This window comes from Rhinatrema bivittatum, chromosome 12 (genome assembly GCF_901001135.1).
Source record: "Rhinatrema bivittatum chromosome 12, aRhiBiv1.1, whole genome shotgun sequence".
Lineage (NCBI taxonomy): Eukaryota > Metazoa > Chordata > Amphibia > Gymnophiona > Rhinatrematidae > Rhinatrema > Rhinatrema bivittatum.
Window position 1 is genome coordinate 31131901 of NC_042626.1, and position 24480 is coordinate 31156380.

A 24480-nucleotide genomic window follows, 5' to 3' on the forward strand; every position below is an offset into this window, starting at 1 on the left:
CATCTGTGCATAGATTGCTGTAATGTTTCATGGCTGAACATTGCGTATTGGCCTATAATCCCCCTGAGTCATTTACTACACTCTGTCAGACAAACTAAAAGCTTTATTAGTGTGGTTTACACTATTTGCTCTATTATGGCCTGGATTACTGGGCAAAAAAACACACTGGAGAGAGATCAGATTTATGCCATTATTGAAAAAGGCCGAAGGGACTTATTTATTGTTACAATCACTGGAGCAGTCAATGCCAGATATGGAATTTTGCTATTTTATGAGAACTCTGGGCTTTATGATTTAATAGTATCCCACTTTGTTTAATAAAAAAAAGCCCTTAAAATGTTGTCTCTGCTTTATGCTCTAGAAGCCGGAGCACACTAATTCTATGTGCAATGTTAGCTTCACTGCATGTGCAAATGTTCTTTCCTGCATGCCTTGGAGACCAGGCACTTTATTTAAGGCTCTTTTGTGGAGGCTGTTAGTTCCATCACTGGATGGACAGAGGAAATATTTTCCCTGTGAAGTCTTAGAAAGTGAAGAGAGGACAGAGGACAGCAATCTGCAGGGAAGTGAGCCTAGGGAAGATAACTACTTACCACCAAAATGAATTTAATATAAATTGCTCATCATATCAACTTGCCAGTTTCTTTAGCTATTGCCATGGGCAAAGTTTGGGGAGTGATAATGTCCTCTCCTCCTCCAAATATAAGGGGCAGCCTGTGGGGCTGGAGCACTCCCACTGGCCAGAAGAGGAAGAGAAGGTTGCACTGGTGTCGATCCTCATGAGTTGGAAGGAAAAGTTGGCATCTACCTGTGTGGGATAGTGCAGAGGAGGAGGAAAGGTGGGACACTTGTAGAGTCTAGCCTTGTAGGTGGGGAGGGAAGAGAGGAAGGGGGAGAACACTGGTGTTAGGAGCGGTAGAAGGGTGAGAGCATTTAGGATGGGGGACACTGGGATTGGGAAGGGGGTAAAGGGGAAGAATGCAAGGATCCATGTCTGGGGAAGTGGGAGAGAGAAAGCAAGAGTGTGACAGAGTGTGTGTGAGAGAGTGTGTGTGAGTGAGTGAGGGGGAGACTGAAAGTGTGCTTCCCCCCAATCCATGCCAGTGGAAGTGATGGAAGGAGGGAGGGAAGAAAGTTTGCACCCCTCCTCCCTCCACTAATCTCCCTATCCCTTGCCTCACCCCGAATTAAACAAACAATGCCAACAACCATAGGAAATCTTCCTTTTGTACCCTACAACATTTAATCTTTGTTTTATCCACTTTGTGGCTGATACAATAAAGTGCATGTAAAAAAAATGTGTCCAGACTGGGCGCCTGATTTTTTAACATACGCACATCCACCTCTCCTGGATGCCTAATGCTATGTGTAATTGAGCTGCTGCACTAAAACAGATGCACTAGAGATAAATTGTGCATCCCTAATGCATCCTTGGCATCAGATGCCCAGGAGACATGGCTGTGTACGGGTTACTAAAACGGACACTCAATTTACGAGCGTCCGTTTTATCCCATGGCAACGAATTTACCAGCACAATTTACACGCACAATATATATAGAGCTTGAAGTGAATTGGAATCGTTTCCGATTCCAATTCACATCGCTAATTTTTTTTTTAGGGAGGCCCGTGCAGCTAAAAAAAAACCCCACCCGACCCTTTAAATCGACCCCCCCTTAGCCTCCCCCACCCTCCCGACCCCCCAAAAACCTTTTAACATTACCTGGTGGTCCAGGGGGGCTTCAGGGGACGATTTCCCATTCCCAGGCATCAGCTGCGCTAAAAAAAAAAAAAAGGCACCGATGCCCCTTTGCCCTTACCATGTGACAGGGTATCCGTGCCATTGGCCGGCCCCTGTCACATGGTAGGAGCACTGGATGGCCGGCGTCATCTTTAAAGATGGTGCTGGCCATCTTTACTCATCACCCCCTATTATACTATACTCTATACTATACTCTATAATAGGGGCTGATGAGTAATGATGGCTGGCGCCATCTTTAAAGATGGCGCCGGCCATCCAGTGCTCCTGCCATGTGACAGGGGCCGGCCAATGGCACGGATACCCTGTCACATGGTAAGGGCAAAGGGGCATCGGCGCCTTTTTTTTTTTAGTGCAGCTGATGCCTGGGAACGGGAAATCGTTCCCCGAGGCCCCCCTGGACCACCAGGTAATGTTAAAAGGTTTTGGGGGGGTCGATTTAAAGAGTCAGGTGGGTTTTTTTTTATCGGGCCATCGGTGCCATTTTAATTAGTGGCAGCCAAAATGGCGCCGATGGCCCGAGAGCAGGAGATCACGCCGGGACCCCCCCCCCATTGGACCACCAGGTAATTTAACATTTTGGGGGGGTTCGGGAGGGTGGGGGAGGGTAAGGAATTGGTTTTAAAGGGTCGGAGTGGGTTTTGGGGTTGTTTTGGTGTGCCGGTTTTCCCGCCCTCCCCCAAATAATTCCCGTGCCCTATTTAACGATTTAGGACAATTTATGATGATAAATCGGGGGCATTTGTATTGTATTGTGCACTCTGATGATTTAGGACGATTTTAAAATTATCTGACGATAATTTTAATCGTTCAAAAATGATTCACATCCCTAATAATAATCCTTTTGGTCAAAAATATTTCATAAACAGGCTGGAAGGTTTGAAGTGGCCAATTTGGATGATTCAGGGTATGGACACCCATAAGCTGTCAGATATATTTTTGAAATAAATCCTCAAGAGATTGTTCTGTATTGTATCTGCGATTCCAGATGGCGACAGTGAACGGAGCACCACCCCGAGCGTCGGCGGTCACGACATTAAAACCTTGCTTTTCACTGAGGCAAGCGACCTATTTCTGTTTGCAAACTGAGCCTCTAAAACTGCTTCAAGCATTCACAAAATAACCTACTTGGTTGGCACAAGCAATGATGATTATGGCTCAATGTGATCCTACAGATAGCTTCTTTTCAAGTTACAAGCATATATAAAAGTATCACATAAATAAACTATCATGATGATAATCTCCACATTTTGGACCCCTATATGCCGCTGCAGGCTGTAAGATATTTGTGCCATGCATTTGTCAGAATTGTCAGAAATCCCAACAGCGAGTAACCATCCGATATAGTTCAGCCTCTGACAGATAGGGATGTGCGGTCAGTTTTAAATGGCAGGGGAAATTACATTTGTTTCGTCTTGTGGTGTGCTCCATCTGAAAAGATTAAAAGAAAACAACAAAATGTCATTTCATTTTATTTCTGCAGAAACAAAACAAAACAAACGAATCTGAAAAAAAGTAAATGAAACACATTTTTCCCATTCTCAACCCCTATTGACAGCAGGCTTTCAACCTTTTCCTTTTACCTCTGAAGTTTATTTCATTCCTGCTCATCCATTGGAAAACAAGCTTGTGAAGGTTATCTGGCTGTCTTAGAAGCCAATCTTATACCTCAGAAGAGCTGCTATAACCTTTTCTGAGGATGTATCATGCCTTCCAAGGCTCGCTACCTGGCTATTCCTATTATTGTAATTGGCCCCCGAACAGACCTCTCCAGGAAATATTCTGAAAGTAAAAGCTTTTCGCATCATAATAAAAGGCATTTGAAGAAGATGGGATTGTCTAAATTGACAAGGTGGGACAGCATGAATTTTATTCTGGGTGGATAATCTTGATTGATCACAACTACACATTATTTCAGCTAAATTATGTGGTTTGTATCTTTCTTTTCTTTTTTGTTAGTTCCTTTGGGCTTTATAGAGAAAGCAACTTAAAGATTAACAATTGCTTGCTTGCTTGCTAGCTACCTGTTTTAGGGTGTCGGACAGCTATGAGCACTCAATCCTGGGGCATCAGGAAGAAAATCTACCATTCCCCTTCAAATTAAAAAAGAAACATTCCAGGGCAATTTCTACCAGAGCTTTTACTTCTTAGTTTAAAGGGAAAATGCCCAGATTTGGTCTATTTGCGTAAATTTTGTGGATAAACATTATTTTGGTTTCTAGCTTTTATATCCGGAAAATGTGGTTGCTATAGGTTAAATGGGTCGGAAGATAATGTGTGCACAAAGTCAAAGTGAATACAAGGTAGAGTTTGATCAGGAATGTTTGTTTAGGTTTTATGTTCCCTCACTATAGGGCCAGGTGTACACAAGGTTTTTTTCCCTACATTTTTTGTGGCCACGGAGAAAAATGTTCAGAACATCTTCTAGCCTTATTTGCGTCATCCTCTACACCCCCAAAAGCCTCTGCTTTTGGCGGTGGAGAGAGAGTTATTATCACTAGTATGCATTTTTTTCTCTCCTTTTATTCACTTGGGCAACACACCCGTGCGGAAGAGAGAAGTATTAAAATGTTAGTAAATACATTTTCACGCGATGCTACCAAAATGTTCCGAATCTGAGAGAGAGAGAGAGAGAGAAATCACCTACATGGCGCGAGGACAGCCAGCGCTCTCTTATTGTCATCGTTATTATTGTTATGATAGGCTCGCGCGTGCCCTCGCGAAGACAGGCGAGAAACGTGTGCTGCGCAGGCGCCACTGCCAAACCTCGCTTAGTCGGTCTAGTGCCGGGGACGCGGGCGCGCGCGCGCGCGCGCACCCAATCAACCGCAGAGCGCGGCGGCTCCCTTGACCAGTCTGGCGAGCACTGCAGGGAAACATGGCGGCAGCGGGCTGTGGAAAGCGGCGGCTCCTTGCACTGCCGGCAGCGTTTCTCGTCCTCTCCGTCGCCGCGTCCCTCTGCCGCGCTGCGGGGACACTGTGGCTGTGGGGCGGGGAGTCGTCCGCTCGCCCTCAGGACGTCGGTTTTGCGGAGGTGGAGGTACCGGACGGTGGCAGGGTAAAGGCACGGGCTGCAAGGGAGAGTCGGCGGCTCAGGAGCCCGAGGAGCGCGGTCCAGCCCCCCGAGGCTATGAAGTTGAGCGGACAGGTGAGAGCAAGACATGTAATCCTCCCTTCCTTTCTCCTTGGTATGGCTATTCCTCCCCCCCCCCCCCCCCCCCTTCCTGCAGGTGTCACAGGTCAACAAGTTTCCGCCACCTTTTGCTTTTTATTTTTTTGCCACTCCTTTCCCTTGTGCATTTATCTCTCTCCCCATGGGATTTATTAAGTAAGCTTATGTTTTGTCTGTACTGTGCAGCCCTACTTATTGTAGCGCTGTTACAGGGTGCCCGAATGTGAGGTGGGCAGACCATGCACACTGCTAGCTAGGCAGGCACACACCCAGCACACTATGATACAAGGTACAAGATATACAGTAACAAAAATACAGCTTTATTTACAGCACACATACTTCATTTCCCGTGACTATTATACATACCAAATCAGCATCCTGCCACTCATCAGGTTGGGGCACCCCGGTGCCACGCGCACAGCTTCAACAGGAAAGATCCTGCGCCACTCCTCAGTGCACAGGTGAGGCTCCAGGCTCGCACTGGAGAACCCCGAACTTTTATAGGGCTTTGTAAACAAGTGTACCTGCAGACAAGCCAGCCTGAGAGCTTCCCGTTTTAGGAGAGGACTGCTGGCCATGCATCCCTCTTCCTGCTAGGTCCCACACAAACCAGCTACTCTCTTGCACAACAGCTTGCTTTAGTCCTGCTGGCACAGTTTTTTGCTTAAAAAATAAGTTTCCCAAGCTTAAAAAGTGACAGGACAGCATAATATTTGTTCTGAGAGCACCTTTTAACCCATCGTATTACAAGCGCTTACGTTTATTTTCTAGACTTAGACCATGGTTTATTTGTTTGAGCATTTTGATTTCTCTATAATGTAGCTGAGATGCAGGTGATTTAAACTTCAGTTTTAGTTTTGTGCAGTTACAGTCTGGCAACATTGTCTCTCTCTCTTTCTCCCTTCGGCATCTGTTGTGCAGATCAGGTGCCAACATAAACAAACATTAGGTTCACTAAATCACCTCATAGGTGGCTGCAGACACTTTTTTAACTGTTGCTTACCAGGGCCATACTAAACTATTGGGTTTTTTTTTCTAATATTTTAAAACTTTTTTTAAATTAAGATATGTAGGGTCTGATTTACTAATGTTTTTTTTTTCATATTCTGTATCTGTGGTGGGAAAAAGTATAGTAAATTAGATTTTACACTTGTAACACAATTGGCAAATTGCCTACATCAGCCACTTGTATTATACTTTGGTAGATATGTGTGTTTCTTGTAAATTGGATGTTGAATATTGTGGATCCAAGCTAAAATTTGTTTCAGGTTTTGTACTTGTATGTTTGCTTTTGTCCATGTCTATAAGATTGGGTTAGTGTAGAGTTTGTGCTGTAGTATGTTTGCAACTGTAAACCAGGTTTGTTGCTTGTTATTTTTTACCTTGACATAAACATCTGAGAAACTTCTGCTTTAGATAGCAGTCACTGGAAACCATTGTGCTTAAAACATAATTCATTTTTTAATTGAAGTTTTCATATTCACATTTCAAGAATTCTTATTTTATATTCCAGATATAATGTAACATGTAAGCCTTTTGCAGTGAAATTTAAATTTTTCTAAAATGCCCTGGAAGTTTCTTGATGATTCTTTTAGAGCAGAGTTTTCCTCAAATTATTTACAGTAAAAATGGCGATTTGCTATAACTTATTGAAGTTTTACTACATTTTATTCTCAATGGATCAAAATGTAAAATCTGTGTGTGTGTGTCTTAACCTGAAAATCATGGAAAAAACTTGTAAGGGAAAACCAGTATAAATGGTTCTAAGTTTTATAACAAAAGCAACTAGGATGACTGCCCTTATTACAGTAAGGCAAGAGAACTAATTAATGATCTCAACCAATCCCCAGGGTTCTCTTCTCTTACACCAGTAAAGGTTATTGTCCTATTTGAAGAGAACGTTACTGATAGTGTGTGTAGTAGAGGATAAGCAGAATAGAGACAGGTTTTTAAAATTATTCATGCTTTTCTTGTTGTTCACCGTTTACTAGGTAATGTCAATATTTCAGGAGTTCATGCATTTGGATTCCAGGGGTGAACATTAATAACCTTTATAGTTAAATTTTGTTTATACTGCTGTATCCAAACTGACACAAGTTTTTTGGTTATGGGATCACAAAACGACTTCAGCAGTTTTGAAAATATTCCTTTTTTTTTTTTGTGCTGCAGCTAGGTGAAATAGGTAAATGTTTGCTAATTTCTGGTATGTATTTTTCTTTTTAAGTGACTTTTTTTGAGCTCTCATTTTTCATTTTAACCTGCTGTAGACATGAAAGATATTCAGTTTTTCACCTTTTTAGAAAATATTTTATTCCTAGAAGCAAAAGAATTTGCATTTGACAATTAGGAATGCACCTTTAATATATACTGTAGAATTCAGGGACTGTATAGCTGAATTTGATTTAAGATGAAAGAACAGATTGTATGCTCTGTGGTTAAGATCATATGGACTGTTAAGTCTGGAAAACCAAGGTTTCATCAACTGTATGAAACGTTTGGACTTCTGATATGGGATAGCCTAAGACTTGAATGTGTAGGAGTCCGAATAATAGTTCTGTAGAGACATGGCTTGCAAGGATCAAATATCCATAGTAATGCAATTCCTGTAAAAGTTTTTATTTATTGATTAATCCATATCTTACATTTTGTAATCTATGTGATGTACAATAAAATTCATTAACTAAGTACAACAAAATAGTTAAAACATAAAAGCAATAATGAATAAGTCATCAAAATATAATAAACATGAACATAAGTTATCAAAATATAAAAGAATAAAGAACATAAAACTAACTAAAACAAATCCTGGTAAAATAAATGTTAAGATTAAAACAAAATCAAATAAAATATAAAAGGACATCCCAAGACATACAGCAAGAAAAAAATATCAGGATAATAAACCAATGCATAATAAACAGCATTAAAAACAAGAAAACATAACATTGATAGAACCTTAACAAGTTCTTCAAGCATAAATAACATGTAAAAACAAATTGAACTAGTTATATGGGAAGGCTTGTAAAAAAGAAAAATCTTCAAGCTTTTCCTGATTTTAAAATACGGTAATCATTTTCTAAATGCAGGTCTAAAGGAAAAGAATTCCAAAGACTTGGAGCAAGAAATGAAAAACTGACTACTCTAGTTCTCTCAAACCTAATATCTCATGGAGAAAGTAAAACTAATAATTCTTGTTGTGAAGAACATAATAACCATCCAGGTTGGTGAGGAACAATTAAGCTGGAAAGGTTAGATGAGTTTCCCACATGACATTTGGTTTTACAAATAGTGTATTTGGCTGTCATTGCAGGAACCTGTTGGAATGCCTGTGCACTTCAATATATAACTCTTTTATCATACATATAGAACTTGGTCTCAATTTTTTATATTCAACATAATTGAAGATATATCTTCAGCAAATGTGCAAATTGTGAAATCCTGTCAATGCAGCCTTTATCAATAATTGATCTTGGTCTTTATCCAGTGTTAATGGCTCATAACAAGGATCACAGGGCCTCACAGGGTCTGTTTGGCTATTGCTCTAAAACAGATCTTTGTTTTTTACTCAGATGTTCTGGGCATTCCAAATCCTCATGTTTATGGACCTGTGAATTGGAACAGCAGCATTTTTCACTGTTCTGCTTTAGGTCAAAAAAGGAGATTGATAGTTTAGTTCATCCTGTTTGGTCACACAAGGCTGTAAATGTTTGAGAAAATATTCACTGCTCCATGCTTAGGACTTAACATTTTCAGAATTTGTTTGCATAAAACTGGAGAACTTCTTTAAAAAAAAAAAAAAAAAAGACCCTACCTGGAAACTGAAGAAGGATGGAAGGATCCTGCCTCATAAAGAATTTTAGGTTCATCATTATGGCATGCTCATAACAGTATGGGGTCAGAGTACTAAAACATGATTATACAAGTGTTAACATTCATTACATGGCTGCGTTATACACTAGCATATAAACTGGCTTGTGTTAGTGGTATTGCAAAATCTATACTAATAAAGGAATGAGATACAAAAGTATGGAAAATTGTGCATTACATATCAGTGCAGTGAAAAAGTATGCATGTTAAAATATGCAAAATGAAATTCAGATGCATTAATACCATAAGTTTAACTACATCTCAGAGGTGTAATTCATTTTTTTTGTCATCTGCTTTAACTTGAATATTTAAGTCTGTACTAAAGCATGCCTCACTTGTATCTATTAATATTATTTTTATGTGCATAAAACACCATGCTTATGTATGTTATAATTACCAGCCAGTGTTAACACAGTTTAATACATTGGCCCCTATGTTATTAAATATATAGTCAAGTGAAGCAACTTACTTCAGTGTCCTGAAAAAGTTGAGCAAATATCAAACTACAGAGAAATAGTTTTTCTATGTAACTATCTATTTTTCATTTTTCTTTTTGTCTAATAGCTCAAAGCATCACAGGATGTGGCATCGTACTCAAACTGTTTTTCAATTACAATTTCCTGTCTTTCAAGTTTCATATTTCATTGGATTTGGGACAGCATAACAAGCTTATTGCAGTGCTTATAATTTTTTCCTGTAGAACTTTTATGATAATTTATTTGGTATGTCTTGTTAGCCTGGCTTGTCTGACAAACTGTATTCTCCACTGTCCAGTGCTTTACAACGTCTGTGAACCTAGTAACCCAGTTTACTAAGTAACCTTTCCATAGCTACAAAAAGCAAATAAATGCTTTACTGAATATTTGCATTAGACTGTAGCTTGCTTAACAAGATCTAGTTCATATTTTCACAACTACCCTTCAGTGAAGGTGTCTGTGTTGTGTGAATTTTTTGATGTATGTTTTTACTTCTAAGATTTCTTCTTTATGTTCCTTTTTTTCAAATGTTAATACTTCTGAATTTATTAATATTTATTTATTTATTTTTATTTTTTATATACCGAAATTCTTGTAAGGATACAAATCAATCCGGTTTACATAAAACTAGGATGCCAACGGGCTTAAGGAAAGCCAAGGTTTACATGAAACAGTTTAAACAGAACTGATTTCAACTCTTGATATACAGAATGTGATTTGCACTATGAGTTCTTCTACATGTGCCTTGGATCCATGCTCAACAGCACTTAAGTGCTGTTCTGATGTGTAATCTTTTACTTAAATTGTTAATTTATCCAGTGGGGATTTTCCAACTTGTCTTAAGCAAGCAGTAGTGATGTCCTTTCTAAAAAAAAAAAACCCCAACATCCCTGGACATAACTGATTTTTTTCACAAAGATAATTGAATCTGTAATTCTCAGACAGCTATCCCAATTTTTTGACAAATGTTCAGTTCTGGACCAACATCAATCTGGTTTTCATTCCTTTCATAGCACAGAATGATTTCTAATCTTGACACAATTCATCGCAGTTTTGACAGTGAAACCTGGTATATGCTAGTGCTGCTAGATCTTACTTCAGCATTTGATTCTACTGATGATTTTATTTTGATTCATTAATTAAAATAGATTAGGATTGCTGGCTTGGTACTGTCCTGGTTTACTTCATATTTGTCAAAAAGAGCTCAACAAATTAAGATTGGTTCATATTCCTCATTTTGGCATCCAGAGTATTTCAGGGTTCAGTGTTTTCGCAGCCCTATTTAATATTTATCTTACTCTGCTATGTTGCATTCTTGCTCAGTTAGGGGCATGATACAAGCTTTATGCGGATGATATCCAGTTTGTTTTCCTTCAAATCAACATGGACACTCGCCTTACAATTTCTTTCACATGTCTGAATACCATAAGAAGCTGGTGCTTTCTAATAACCTCATACTAAATAGTGGTAAAACTGATATTATTTTAGGTGAGCCATCTCTTTACGCCATTCCTCCATCTGTTATCTTTGATGGTAGTACAATTCCCATATCATTGAAAGTCTGAAATTTAGGAATTTATCTAGATACATGGCTATCTATGATTCCACAAATTAAAATCTGTTGTTCAGAGCTCATTTTTGAAGTTAGTTATTACTTCGCCTTAACTTTTCAGATTTTTGCACCGTGCTATAAACTTTCATTTTACCAGGCATTGACTATTGTAATTCCATATACACAGATCTACCATTAGCTACATTAAGAACTCTTATGATTATTCAAAATGACAGTCCTTTTATTATCGGGCACAAAGATACGTGAACACATTTTTCCAGTACTTAAACCATTACATTCGTTACCACTCATATATTGCATCCAACATAAGAATGCTATAATCATTCATCATCAAATTCATAATATCTTCTCTCCCTGGTTAGAGTTCAGTCTACGAATTCACATTCCCTCATGCCCCTTAAGCTCTGCTGGTCAGTTTTTGCTAGACATCCCTTCCCCAAGAATTGCCCATCTCTCAGTTACTCACAAATGATCCTTTTCAATTTATGGTGCTATGTTATGGAACTCCCTTCCAAGAAACATCTATCTTACTAGAGATTCGAAGGAATTTAAGAAACTCCTTAAACCCCACCTATTTGCCCTTGCCTTTGCCAGTATCGATTAATAAGTGATTTTCTCTATTCCATCTATGGATTAAAACCCAGTTATGGATTGATTTGACATATATGTTTAGTTTATTTTAATTGCTTTCTTTTATATTTTGCTGTTTTCTTAACTTTTTATTATTATTATTATTATTATTATTATTATATATGTTATGTTATCCTCCCCAGACTTTTTTTTTGAGGGGTGGACTATACATATTTTTAAATGAAAATAAAATAACGTGCAGTAACGTTTCACTTTTTATTCGTTGTGAATATACTAATATGTCTTAAGGCCCCCCCCCTGCCCCCCACAGCAATCTCTTATACCAGGCCTTGACAAATCTTCCTTGGGTCTAGGAGCCAAGCCAAGCCAAAAAAAATAAAAATAAAAAAATAAAAAAATAAAAAAATAAATATATATATATATATATATATATATATATATATATATATATATATATATATATACACACACACACACACACATAATTAAATAAATAAATAAATAAATAAATATATATGAGCCTGCAGCTGAGCGTGATGAGCGAGGAGATAAAATTCCCAGACAGTACCAAACTATGCAGCTGATTGTGCAAAACTCCATACCCACTGGGCATATGCAGCCCTGGCCACTCCCCCACACCCCATGCAGGGCCCCTCATCTTTTTCATGGAACTTGAAGGTTGTGGTTTATCTCTCTTTCATAAGTGCTGCGGGGAAAGTTTCTGAAGTTGCAGAAGTCGTTCCTCAGGGTCCCAAAAGTTGTTTTTTTACCCTCTAGTCAGGTTTTTTCATTTGGTTTAAATGGATTTATTTTTCTGTCTTCTGCATGCTGCACTATCTTGGTGCTCCAGGGTGGCTACAGTTAGTTGTTTTTTGTAATTTATTCACCTTGCTGTGTCTTGAGACCTCAATGTTCTAGATACGCATTTAATGAAAACTACTTTCAAGCTTCTGGACTCTTGTGAGCTGAAGTATCTGACCTAGGAGTTCATATTTTTGCTGACGGTCACTTCAACATGTGGCGCCCACCCTTTTATACAAAATGTTTCATAACACAGTGGTTCTGTGCGTGCATGCTAAGTCTGCCTTTGTTAGCTTCTGAGAATGCAAGGTGAAGAATGTTGCAGTTTAGATTGCCAGGGAACCCTTGCCCTCTCTCTGGAGTTGACTGAAGCCCTCAGATAGTCCACCCAACTTCTTGTTTAGGTTCCAATAAGCATGGAATTGCTGTAGCCAAACTCTCTAACTCTATTTGGCTAACAGATTACATCTACTCCTGTTACACCTTGGCAGGCTTGGATCTGGTGGGATATACAAAAGCTTACAATGTTAGAGCCATGGTGGCATTGACTGCCCTTCTGAGATCCGCTTTTATGGAGGAGATCTGCAAAGTTGCAGCATGGAGTTCCACTCTGCATGTTCACATTTCTCTGTTTTGGACAGGAGCTCCTGAGTGCAGTAGTTTTCTGTCCTACAGAGGCTCTTTGAGGAGTAGAACTCAACTCCATCCCTCCTAGGGCCCAGTTTATTGGTTCCATATTTTTGGCACTGTTGAGTCTTTGGTTTTTCTCTCTCCCTTTTTTTTTTTTAATTTTTTTATGTTGGGGGCATCCTGTAGCTTGAGATTCCCTGTGTGTGAGGACTGCCATCCTGTTTGTCCTCTGAGCAAGTGGAGTTACATATAACTCATCTATGTGCTCCCAATAGATATGTAAAGGGAGTTACCAGTGACAGGAATTCTGAAGACAGCAGGATATCAGCCCTCACGCACATGGGTGGCACCAGATGGTGCCCAGCACAGAACTTTGACATTAAAGCTTCTAGAAGCTTTCAGCATGAGCATCCCTGGCCATTGTTCTGCATCCTATGCAGGGCCCCTCATGGGATAAAGCTAAGAGTTGGAGAAACCAACTCCAAGGGAAGTCAGGAGGGTTTGGTGAGGACAGCATATTAGCCTGGAAGGATGTGTGATGAAGAGGAAAGACGGGCAAGATGGGAGGACTTGAAGGTTGGACTGCAGAAAGGGAACCCTGGTGCCTGGCCCATAACCAAGGACTGCTATTGCATTTATTACATTTACATTCTGCTTTTCAATAATACACAAAACAGAAGGCAAGCAGTATAACTAAACACAAACATTTCTGATATAAACACAGACAAGACATTAAAATTTAGATATTCAACATAATAACATTAAAAAAAAATGTTAACACAGCCCAATGTGTTACAATGACTGCATTAATTGAGTTGAGAGGAGACTTGTGTGTTCGATGTAAACCATCTTGAATCCTTTTAGGAACAGAGAAATATACAAATGTAAAATGAAAATATAAAATGTGAAGGGTGAGGGGAATGTCCAAGCAGTCATAACACATTGGGCTGTGTTAACATTTTTTGTTATGTTGAATATCTAAATTTTATATATATATTAGTCTTTTTCTTTTCTGTCTTACCAAAAAATAGATCAAGACAGAGGATAAATTTACCACCTATATAATAAAATCATGGTCACCCTGACAACAGAGAATCTCTCTCCACGCAAACCTTATAATCTGAGTCCCAACCCCTATATATTTAGCTCCAGCAAACAGTACTCCAGCCAGTACCAGGAAAATCAGATCCCTCCCTCAGTAACTCCTTCAACCAGAATCTGCCACTAAAATAACCTTTAACCAATCTAAGATCCTGTGATAGTTGCAGGACCCGTGCTACCTTTTATGCTGCTCTGTGTGAACAATTACTGTGCTGAACACCCCCACCCCATTCATTCCTTCTCTGTCCTGGGCCCATTAAATAAAACCCAGCACCCTCCTGCAATCTATATTTTTAAAAACTGTGATCCCTCCTCCCCCGGAACTCATGGATAGAGAAGGGTATTAGGTACCCTAGGCAAACCTTACAGCCTTGCATACACGCCCCTCCCCCCCCATACCCTTTACAGTCACACACAAATTATGCATTTATAACATATTTTTCCTGTTGATAGCAGAGCTGAATTAGCCATGCTGTCATGGGAACTGTCATTCAGGGCCCAGGAGGCGGAGCTTTTCTAAGCAGAGGCTAGAATTTTGCTCTCTGCGGCTGCTCGTGTGTTCTCGCGCAGGAGAGTAACAGATTCTCTTTAGTCTGTTCTTTCTGCGCGTGGGATCGCACGTGGAGCTTATTTCTCCTCAACGGATTTTTCCACAATTGGATTTAAAATGTCCAAAAAAACAATCGGGGTTTAAACCCTGTCGATGCGGGAAAGTAATGTTGGTCACCGACAGCCACGACTGATGCTACCGGTGCCTCGGGCCGAATCACAGTCAGAAAGACTGTGAATTTTGCGCCAGATTGTCGCCAAGGGCCCAAAGACAGCGGGCCTATAAAATGAAAGAGCTCCAACCCTGCCGGTGCTTCTGAGGCGCACTCTTCACCGGGGCCATCCAAAAGTCCGACCCCAATGCTGAAGAGAGCTGCGTCATGGGATCCTAGACCCTCCAGGCCTGGAGGTAAGCAGGAATCACGGCGTCCTTGACTTACTTTGGATCAGGGACCTGATCCAAGAAAGCTGGACAACGGTTTGGCCTTGATAGCAAAAATTGTGCTGTCCCCGAAGCACAGTGCGTCAGAGTTGAGAGTTGACGCACATGGGGCCGAGAGCGGCGCAGGAGGCGCCGAAGACTACACCTCCAGCGTTGAAACGGAACGAATCAACATGTACGGCGCAGAAGCTGAGACATATGGCGCTGGGACACAGCGCGACGCAAGCGACACACACGGCGCCGAGGGGGCCATGCACAGCGCCGCAGGATACGGCGCAGACAACGCATGCGGCGCAGGAACCGATGCATATGATGCAAAAGTCGACGCATACGGCGCAACAGCCGGTGCATACGGAGCATATGCCATCCCATAAGGTACAATACCCATTAAAACGAAGGCATGAATCTCCAAGTGTCTCTCATTCAACATCTAAGAATTCGACACCAAACCGCTCCCATGGTTCATGGTCTTCAAAATCCAGATCTACGGGACATAAATTAAAACATAGAAGACTTTCACCGATGGGAAGAGGAACCCGTAGAGAAAAACATGGGACAACATCTACAGGCCATCGCCATGGACATTCCCGCCACCATCGAAGGTATACGAAGGCGATCCAGAAGGATAGTAGTTGGGACCTAAGCCCCTCAGCTTCTACTTCATCTCGTACACGAGGTTCAAAACCTTCATATGAGTCGAGCACGGAGATAGTACACATTCCTTCCTCCAATGCCTCGATGTCTTCTCATAATTCCAACGGGCATAAGGAAGACGATAGGTCGCTTATGGTGCCAGGAAAGATACAACATGAGCACTCCGTCCCATATAAGCCACCAAAGTTGTTCCCTTTGGAACCTAACACAGGGGATACATCAATACTACCTAAGCAAACAGGTTGTTCTTCAATGCCACCACAAACAAAAGAAGCGTTTTTCCAGCTATCTCAATCATTGGCAGGATTTTTTTAAATCCTTCAGTCATCCTTCAAAATGCCTACAGAAACTTCTGTAAGTTCACCGGAAGTAATACAAGCTTCCAGAAAAGCATCAGTGGAGTCTCCGTCATCTCCCGTAGCAACACGCCCAACTTCACCAGTTCAAAACCCAGAAACTCCAATTGAATCAGTTTCCCCGCAGACTTCTCTGTCCTCTTCTACTGGGTACCCATCTGACCCACCAGAACAACCTCAGGAACCATTTTCCCTCCGGAGGACCTAACTTACCTGAAATGTTTGGAAAAAATGGGTACAATATTGCATCTGGACGTTCAAAAAGATACTGATCCCAGAGCAGAAACTATAGGTCTCCTAAAGATTTTTGATACTCCAGGGGAGCCCACATCTCTTCCACCACAAGAAGTCTTACACAACGTTTTACAAAAATCCTGGGAAACGCTGTTTTTCTCTTTCGGCTGTATCAAGGAAAATGGATATAAAGTTCCGAATGCAGAAAACATCGCACTACACTGTACCCCAATTGCCACATGCATCAATTGTGGTCGAATCCACAATGCAAAGGTCCAAGAAGACAAAAACACATACCTCTTATCCACCGGGGTGGGACAACTGATGTTTAGATGAATTTGGAAGAAAAGTTTACCAGAACGCAATGTTAAATGCCCGAATACTGCACCATCAATTCTATATGGTACAATATATGTACGAGTGCATCCAAGCAACAAAATGTATGCTTACATCTACTGGAGAACAGATACCACCACCTCTTCTTGATATGGACGAGTGTTCTAGGCACCTTTTACGGGCCGTATACAAAGGCTTTGAGACATCTTGCAGGGCGTCTGCTACAGCTATTGCAGCCCGTAGAATGGCATGGCTTCGATCGAGTGCCATTAGGGAGGATTTACATGAAAAACTTGCCAACCTCCCGTGCACATGGGACAATTTGTTCAGAGAACGCTTCCAAGAGACAGTAAGTAAATTAAAGGAGGATGCTATTGCGGTTCAGTCCTTAACAGCGCAATCACAATTTTTGTCCACCCGCTGTTATTTCGGCTCTACTCGTAGGCAATCGTATGCCCGCAGACCCTATAGATCTTACCAGTCATATCGAACGCCTTCCTACCAATCATATCAGCATCCACAAATGCAACAGCAGACTCCACATCAGTGAAGGGGTAAACCACGAAACCAGAGACAACCGGCCCAACAACCTTTGGCTCCGGTAAAATCAACATAACCTTTTTAGTACCTCAGCCGCCACCACAGCACCAAGCACCACCGGGCAGAATCCATGCGTGCCTAGCAGCCTGGGAAAGTATAACATCAGATCAATGGGTTCTAGACATTGTACGGCATGGTTACCAACTCCAATTTACAATGAAACCCACATTGACCCACCTTGCAATCGAATGCCTCAGAGGTCCCAAACACAACTTGGGCAGGAGATTACCTTACTTCACAAACAAGCAGTACAACTAGTTTCCCTGAAAGCCCGAAACTCAGGATTTTATTCCCCATATTTCCTCATTCCCAAGAAATCTGGGGGCCTCCGCCCCATACTGGATCTTCGGAAGTTGAACAAATTCATGATCAAAGAAAAATTCAAAATGGTATCATTGAAATCCATTATACCTCTGATTCAACCCAACGATTGGATGTGCTTGTTGTGTCCGTCGGTTCCCAACGCCCTGTCTCCGCCCTCCTTACCTCTTTGGCGACTCCCTCTTCGCCCGCGGGAAGATTGGCTGCCATGGCGTCCTACTGCCGAAGTCCTCCAGCATCCCCAGACCAGCTGGACGCTGCAACCCACCATTTTTCCTGGAGGCCTAGGAGCGCGCGTTCGTGCGGTGCGGCCCCGACTGAAGTACCAGCGATGGCGTGAACCTCCGGGGCGTCCCCCTGAGATGACGTCACCTGCGATGGATATATAAGGTCTTAGAATTTGCTAACACATCGAGTTAGCAAGGAATGTAATGGAATGGACTTGCTTCGGATTCTAAGCTACTCTGCCTCCTCGGACTTACCAGGGGTACCTGCTCCTCGGGGGCCTCGCTCTCTCCTTTGTTTTTCAGGTGGCAGTCTGGAACCGGTACGCGCTCCTTGAGGGCCCTTGTTCCCAGACTTGCTCTGTATTCTCTTCTGCCTGGAAGTCATCACTGCCAATTACATCAGTTAGTTACCGTCGCTCTCTCAGAGCTTTCCCTGGAACCAGGTACTCGCTTCTCAAGGGCCTATTCATTCCAGCTCCTGGGCTTTTATGAGACCATTGTGTGAGTGTTCTATCAAGGTTCCTTATCTGAACTCTGCATACCCTGCCTACTCACTATATTCAGTTTCTCAACAGCTCAGCAATCCAGGGATCGCTGTTCCTGTACCTGAGAGACTACAGCCCTGTCGGGCACTCCAGCTCACTACTGCCACCTCTGGTGGTTCCTTATATGGTTTAATAAAAGATCTAGTGTGTGTCTGTCTCCAAACTCTGAGCCTGACCAGTGGTCCTTCTCGGGATCTTCCCCTGGGGGTGTGGTCATCTGCCACCGGCCCAAGGATCCACCCACAAATATCCCAAAACACTAACAGTTTGCTAACTCCTATCTGATTACTAACTCCTGACAGATAGCAACTCCCTAGCAGATTGCTAACTCCTAACAGTGCTCAATAGATTTGAAGGATACTTAGACACACATTCCAATCCACCCATCCTCTTGGCGATACGTATGCTTTCGATACAAGCATTAACACTACCAATACAAAGTTCTCCCCTTTGGACTATTGGCTGCGCCCAGAGTTTTCACCAACTGCGTGGTGGTGGTGGCTCATCTCAGACAACAAGGTATGACAATCTTTCCATATCTGGACGATTGGTTGATAATAGCCTCAACTCAGACATCTTGATAGACCACCTCAGAGGGGTGATACTGCTTACAAGAATTGGGGCTGGTGATCAATTTCCAGAAATCACATCTACAGCCAACACAAACTCTGTAATTCATTGGAGCTTGTCTAGACATGACACAGAACCGAGCATACCTACCGAAAGACAGGGCGATACAAATGTGTCAACTCCTTCATTCGCTGAACCTAACACTAAGACCTTCGGCGAGACAAGTCTTAATTGTGCTAGGTCACATGGCAGCAGCCATTTTCACGGTTCCAAACACCAGACTACATATGCGACGTCTGCAGTGGGGCTTAAAATGTCAATGGAAGCAACACTCACAACCATTGACACAACGTCTATCATTAACAGCCGAGATGAGGAAGGACATAATGTGGTGGCTCCTGGGCTCCACCCTTTCCAAGGAAGCATTGTTCAACCCCCCTCTTCACAATGCAGTATTGACCACCGATGCGTCCCGCAAGGGATGGCGAGCACATCTCGAAATTTACGAAACACAGGGTTTATGGACAATGTCCGAGCAGACCTTGCAAATTTATTGGCATTCAGAGTGAGTCGAAATGCACTCCAAGTATTTCAAGATCACCTGAAAGGCCGCAGAGTCATGATCTGCACAGACAATCAGATGGCGATGTTTTACATCAACAAACAAGGAGGGTCCGGTTCATGGTCCCTATGCAAGGAGACCCTGATAATCTTCGAACACGCTCACCAACATTGCATACATTTGCAAGCAACTTACCTACCGGGAGTAGCAAATACAAGGGCGGACAGGCTAAGTCGCATCTTTCATCCACACGAATGGGCACTCAATCCAGACGTAGCCCACAAAATCTTCATACAATGGGGCACACCCTCAATAGATCTCTTTGCAACGGAAATAAACTCTCAAGTTTCCAGCTTCTGCTCAATAAGACCCAGCCCGCTCAGAATTGCTCATGATGCCTTCCTCATTCCATGGACAGAAGTCCTCCTGTATGCCTTTCCTCCCATACCACTCATTATCAGGACAATTTAAAAGTGCATAGCAGACAGGGCTCAACTGATACTCATAGCCCCAGCCTGGCCCAGACAGCCGTGGTACAGTTTCCTTCTACGACTGTCCATCAAAGACCCAATTCGACTACCGAATCGACCAGATCTACTGTTCCAAGAACAAGGGACACTCCTGCATCCGCTACACTCATCTCTCCATTTTGACAGCATGGAGATTGAACGGCTCCTCCTAATGGAACAAGGAGTTTCCACTTCAACACAATTCATCTTGTTAGAATCCAGGAAACTCTCAACTAGAAAGAATTATAGCTATAAATGGAAATGCTATTCTACGTGGTGCATTTCCAATGGCATAGCACCATTGGACTGCTTACCTGAGCTACTCATGGATTACCTTCATATACTATACACAGCTGGTCTAGCAACATCATCTATTAGAGTTCATCTTAGTGCCATAGGGGCATATCATAGGCCAGTTAACAATATTCCTATCTCCAATCACCCCTTGCTCTCTCGTTGCATTAAAGGGCTAACTCAGCTTCGTCCCCCAATCTCTAAACCTCCAGTTCCATGGAACCTCAACGTAGTTTTAGAACAGCTCATGCTTTCTCCGTTTGAACCTATGGACTCTGCACACATGAAATACCTTACATGGAAAGTAGTCTTCCTGTTAGCAGTAACATCTGCACGCCGAGTCAGTGAATTACAAGCCTTAGTCCACTATGCACCATATTTACAGTTTTATCACCAAAAGGTAGTTCTCAGGACTCACCCATCCTTCCTCCCAAAGGTGGTTTCTCAATTCCATCTCAATCAAGCCATAGAGCTACCTATCTTTTTCCCTAAACCTCATTCTAATGATAGGGAAAAACTACTGCATACACTGGACTGCAAAAGAGCGTTAGCATACTACAAAGAGAAAACACATTCTGCTTCCTGTGCTTATCAACTATTCATCTCTTTCGACCCGAAATCCCCTGGTCTACCAGTAGCTAAACACACCATCTCCAGCTGGATAGCACAGTGCATAAAATTCTGCTACGAGAAACAGAAACTACATCTACATTCTGTTCCAAAAGCTCACCAAGTCAGGGCAGTAGCTGCATCATTGGCATATCACAAGAATGTGCAACCTGTAGACATTTGAAAGGCAGCCACATGGTCATTGCTACATACCTTCATGTCCCACTACTACCTGGATCAACAAGCAGCCACTGATCCAAAGATAGGGCAAGCAATCCTGCAATCTCTATCCTCCTGTCCACGGTGACTGCCACACTAAGTAGATCACGCAAACATATACACATCATGGGCAGTGTGATCGGGAGCTTGGGACTCCCATGACAGCATGGCTAATTCAGCCCTGCTATCAACAGGAAAAAGCAAGTTTGCTTACCGTAAACGGAGTTTCCGTAGATAGCAGGATGAATTAGCCATGCTGACCCTCCCTCCTTCTGGCAGTTGACCGCCTATTCGACTACATTAAAGCTTAATCACAGACTGAGGAGAATCTGTTATTTTCCTGCGCAGGAACACACGCGCAGCCACAGAGAGCAAAGTTCTAGCCTCTGCTTAGTAAAGCTCCGCCTCCTGGGCCCTGAATGACAGTTCCCATGACAGCATGGCTAATTCATCCTGCTATCTATGGAAACTCCGTTTACGGTAAGCAAACTTGCTTTTACATGAAAAAGAACATTCAAAAGTACAGTCTTCTGAGGCAAAGCTATCACATACAACATGCATATTATAAATTTCATGCCAACCAAAAAGACACTTGGAACTCTTATGGAATTAGACTTTTTGTAATATGTGTTTAATATGGACTTGGCCCTCAGAAAGCTATAAATAAACAAAATTACCATTACAATATAGTAAATCTCCCATACCAAAACAACCCTAAGAACCGTATCTATGAAAAGGCAACACTGTTCATATTACATCAGGCCCTAGAACACCAATAAAACTCTTATTAGGAAACCAGGCTGCTATAGATTCCCACACAGGAATTACATGCCAGCAAAATTCCTCACTTCTGTCATGTATACAGAACACAAGACAGACCCTCACCAAATACAGAATAAAGAGATCAGAAAGTATAAAAGCTAAACTGGAACCCACAACAAGCCAGCCTCTATATGCAATGGAAAAACAGAATCACCATCATTCCTCATATAATATGAAATTTAAAAAAAACTTCAGTCATTTCGCAACAGCTGATAAATGGAACATCCAATAATTAAAATCAATTTGTAATAATTTCCCATACACCAAGAAAATATTTTAAAACAGCAGACACGTCTAATTTAAACTAATAAGGATACAAAATCCCACGCTCTTTATACATGGAAACTTTTGATTCTTATTAACTTGAGATTGTCATGTATTAGTCAGGCGTAGGGGTGCACATAAACTTTTTTCGCTTATATACACACGTTATTCTCATACATACTCTCTCATATGCACCCTCACAAATATGTTCTCACTCATGCTCTGACATACATGCTCACTTACATGCATACTAACATGTGCTGTCACATATGGTCACTAGCACACGCTCTCACACACGCTTAGATTCACACAGGCTCACGCTGCCATACACAATTCCTCACTCCGATGCTTCTCCCCCTCTATATCTGAATAAGAAAAAAAAAATTACTCTCATTGGTGATCATGAATATTCAGGAAGGGCCCCAAAAGAATAGGGTATAAGTAGAATCCAGTGGCTGTTCCAGCATGTAGTGATCCTCATGGGTAGGAGCAGGCTAGAAGGCCTGGATGCTTGTGGTGGTGGTGGTGGTGGTGGGTGCTGGTAATTTTTTTTTTTTTTTTTTTTTATAGCGGGCCAACATAAGATCATTCATGCCTGAGAGCAGGGGGAAGTGCTCAGCCCGCGGTGAGGTAGTGCTGGGAGGTTTCTGTGTTCCTGAAGCCTGCAGAAGAAGAGCGACCAGGCGAAGCAGTGCAGGGCAGGTGTAAGGGAGTTGGTTGATGTACTTTCTGTTACCACATTGCCCATGGAGCCACATTACCACTGCCATTGCCTCATGATGCCTAGAAAGTAAGGAGAGCCTTGGGGAAGCTCCCGCTAAGCTGGTGGTGGTGGGGGAGAGAAAAGGAGAGCAGGCCCATGGAGTCTAGAAAAAGAAGACTTATATTCAGACAACAATCAACAAGGACTAAATTGCACAGGCTGGATAAACAAATAAGCATGGGAGTAGCTTGCTTGTTGCGGCGGTTACTATCCTGAACCAATCAAGCCTGATACTTCACTTTGAATATATATACAGCGTAGCTCACTGCTCCAATGGCAAGGGGAATGAAGAAAAGATGATTTATATTCAGACAACAAACAAGGACTAAATTGCACAGGCTAGGTAGACAAATGAGTGTGGGAGTAGCTTCCTTATTGCGGCGGTTACTTCTCCAAACCTATTAGGCTTCTTACTTCACTTTGATGCAGCTCCAGCACTGCTCTCTACATCAGTGGTGTGGATGGAAGGAAATTAGAACCAAAATGTTACCAATAAGGGCCCTGACCTCAGCGGTCAGAGTAACAGATAAGTATGAGAAAAATAAGCGTGAAAGCTTGCTGGGCAGACTGGATGGGTCATCTGGTCTTCTTCTGCCGTCATTTCTATGTTTCTATGTCTCCTTACTGCTGCCGTGTGCAATCAAAATGTAAGGAGAGGCTTCTTGCCCCATTCCTTATCTTCTGTCCTCTCATCCTCTCTTGTTACAAAATCTGTACTTGAGGTTCTGCAGGAAACCATGGCACTGTGTCTTAGACCTTCTGCTCCATGTCTGATCTTATGGAAGGGATGGGGAAGGAGGGAGGGGGAGATAGCACCAACAGTGCCTAGGGGTGCCAGAAACCTAAATCCGTCACTGATGAAGGCATAGATTACATTTTATTGCCTGTTATGTAAGTTGTATTGAATTTTTAACATAGCACTTCAAGGTAATGGGGTGAAAAATTAAATTGTCATATCCAGTGGCTCTGCTTATGCAAAGCCAATGGGTAAAGCATCAACATTTGTATATAGTTATTAACACTGTTTGCTAAGACTTTTTTCCCCAGTAAAATACTTCTGCAATTTTAATTGATGAACTCATGTTTTAATTTGCAGACAGATATTGTGTATTCTTGGAAAATGTACCATATTTTTTAATAAGCTAATTTGGTCAAATAATTCGGGATATATTTGCTGCAATTTTACTTTGTAAGTGAAAACCATAAAAGCAGTTGGTTCCAGGCTTACTCTGTCTGTATTATCTCATGTTTTTTGACCTGTGGAATACTATGGAATTTGTTGCCAGAGAATGTGATCAAGGCATCTAGCATAGCTGAGTTTAACAGGCAGACCTGGTGAAAGATACTGCTTATCTTTGGATGTGCTTGGTACTGCCTAGCCACTGTTTACATAAGAATATAAAACTTGCCATACTAGGTCAGACCAAAGATCTATCAAGCCCAATATCCCATGCCAACAGTGGTCAATCTAGATCATGAGTACCTAGCAGGATCCCAAGGAGTAGATAGATTTCATGCTGCTTATCCCAGGGATAAGCAGTGATCTCTGCAACTTCACCTTAATAATGGTTTATGGACTTTTCCTCCAGGAACTCATCCAAACCTTTTTTTTTTTTTTTTTTTTTTAACACAGCTTTCTG

At 41.8% G+C, this 24480-nt stretch overlaps 1 protein-coding gene across 1 annotated transcript in view; it reads left to right on the plus strand.

The window, feature by feature from the left end:
* The first annotated feature begins 4541 nt into the window (after positions 1 to 4541).
* SORL1 (sortilin related receptor 1) overlaps positions 4542 to 24480 on the plus strand; it is a 180604-nt gene continuing 160665 nt past the window's right edge. The window contains exon 1 of the mRNA XM_029573496.1: positions 4542 to 4904. Within this exon, the coding sequence (XP_029429356.1) occupies positions 4635 to 4904 (270 nt within the window). The 5' untranslated portion in view covers positions 4542 to 4634. The remainder of the gene's footprint in view (positions 4905 to 24480) is intronic.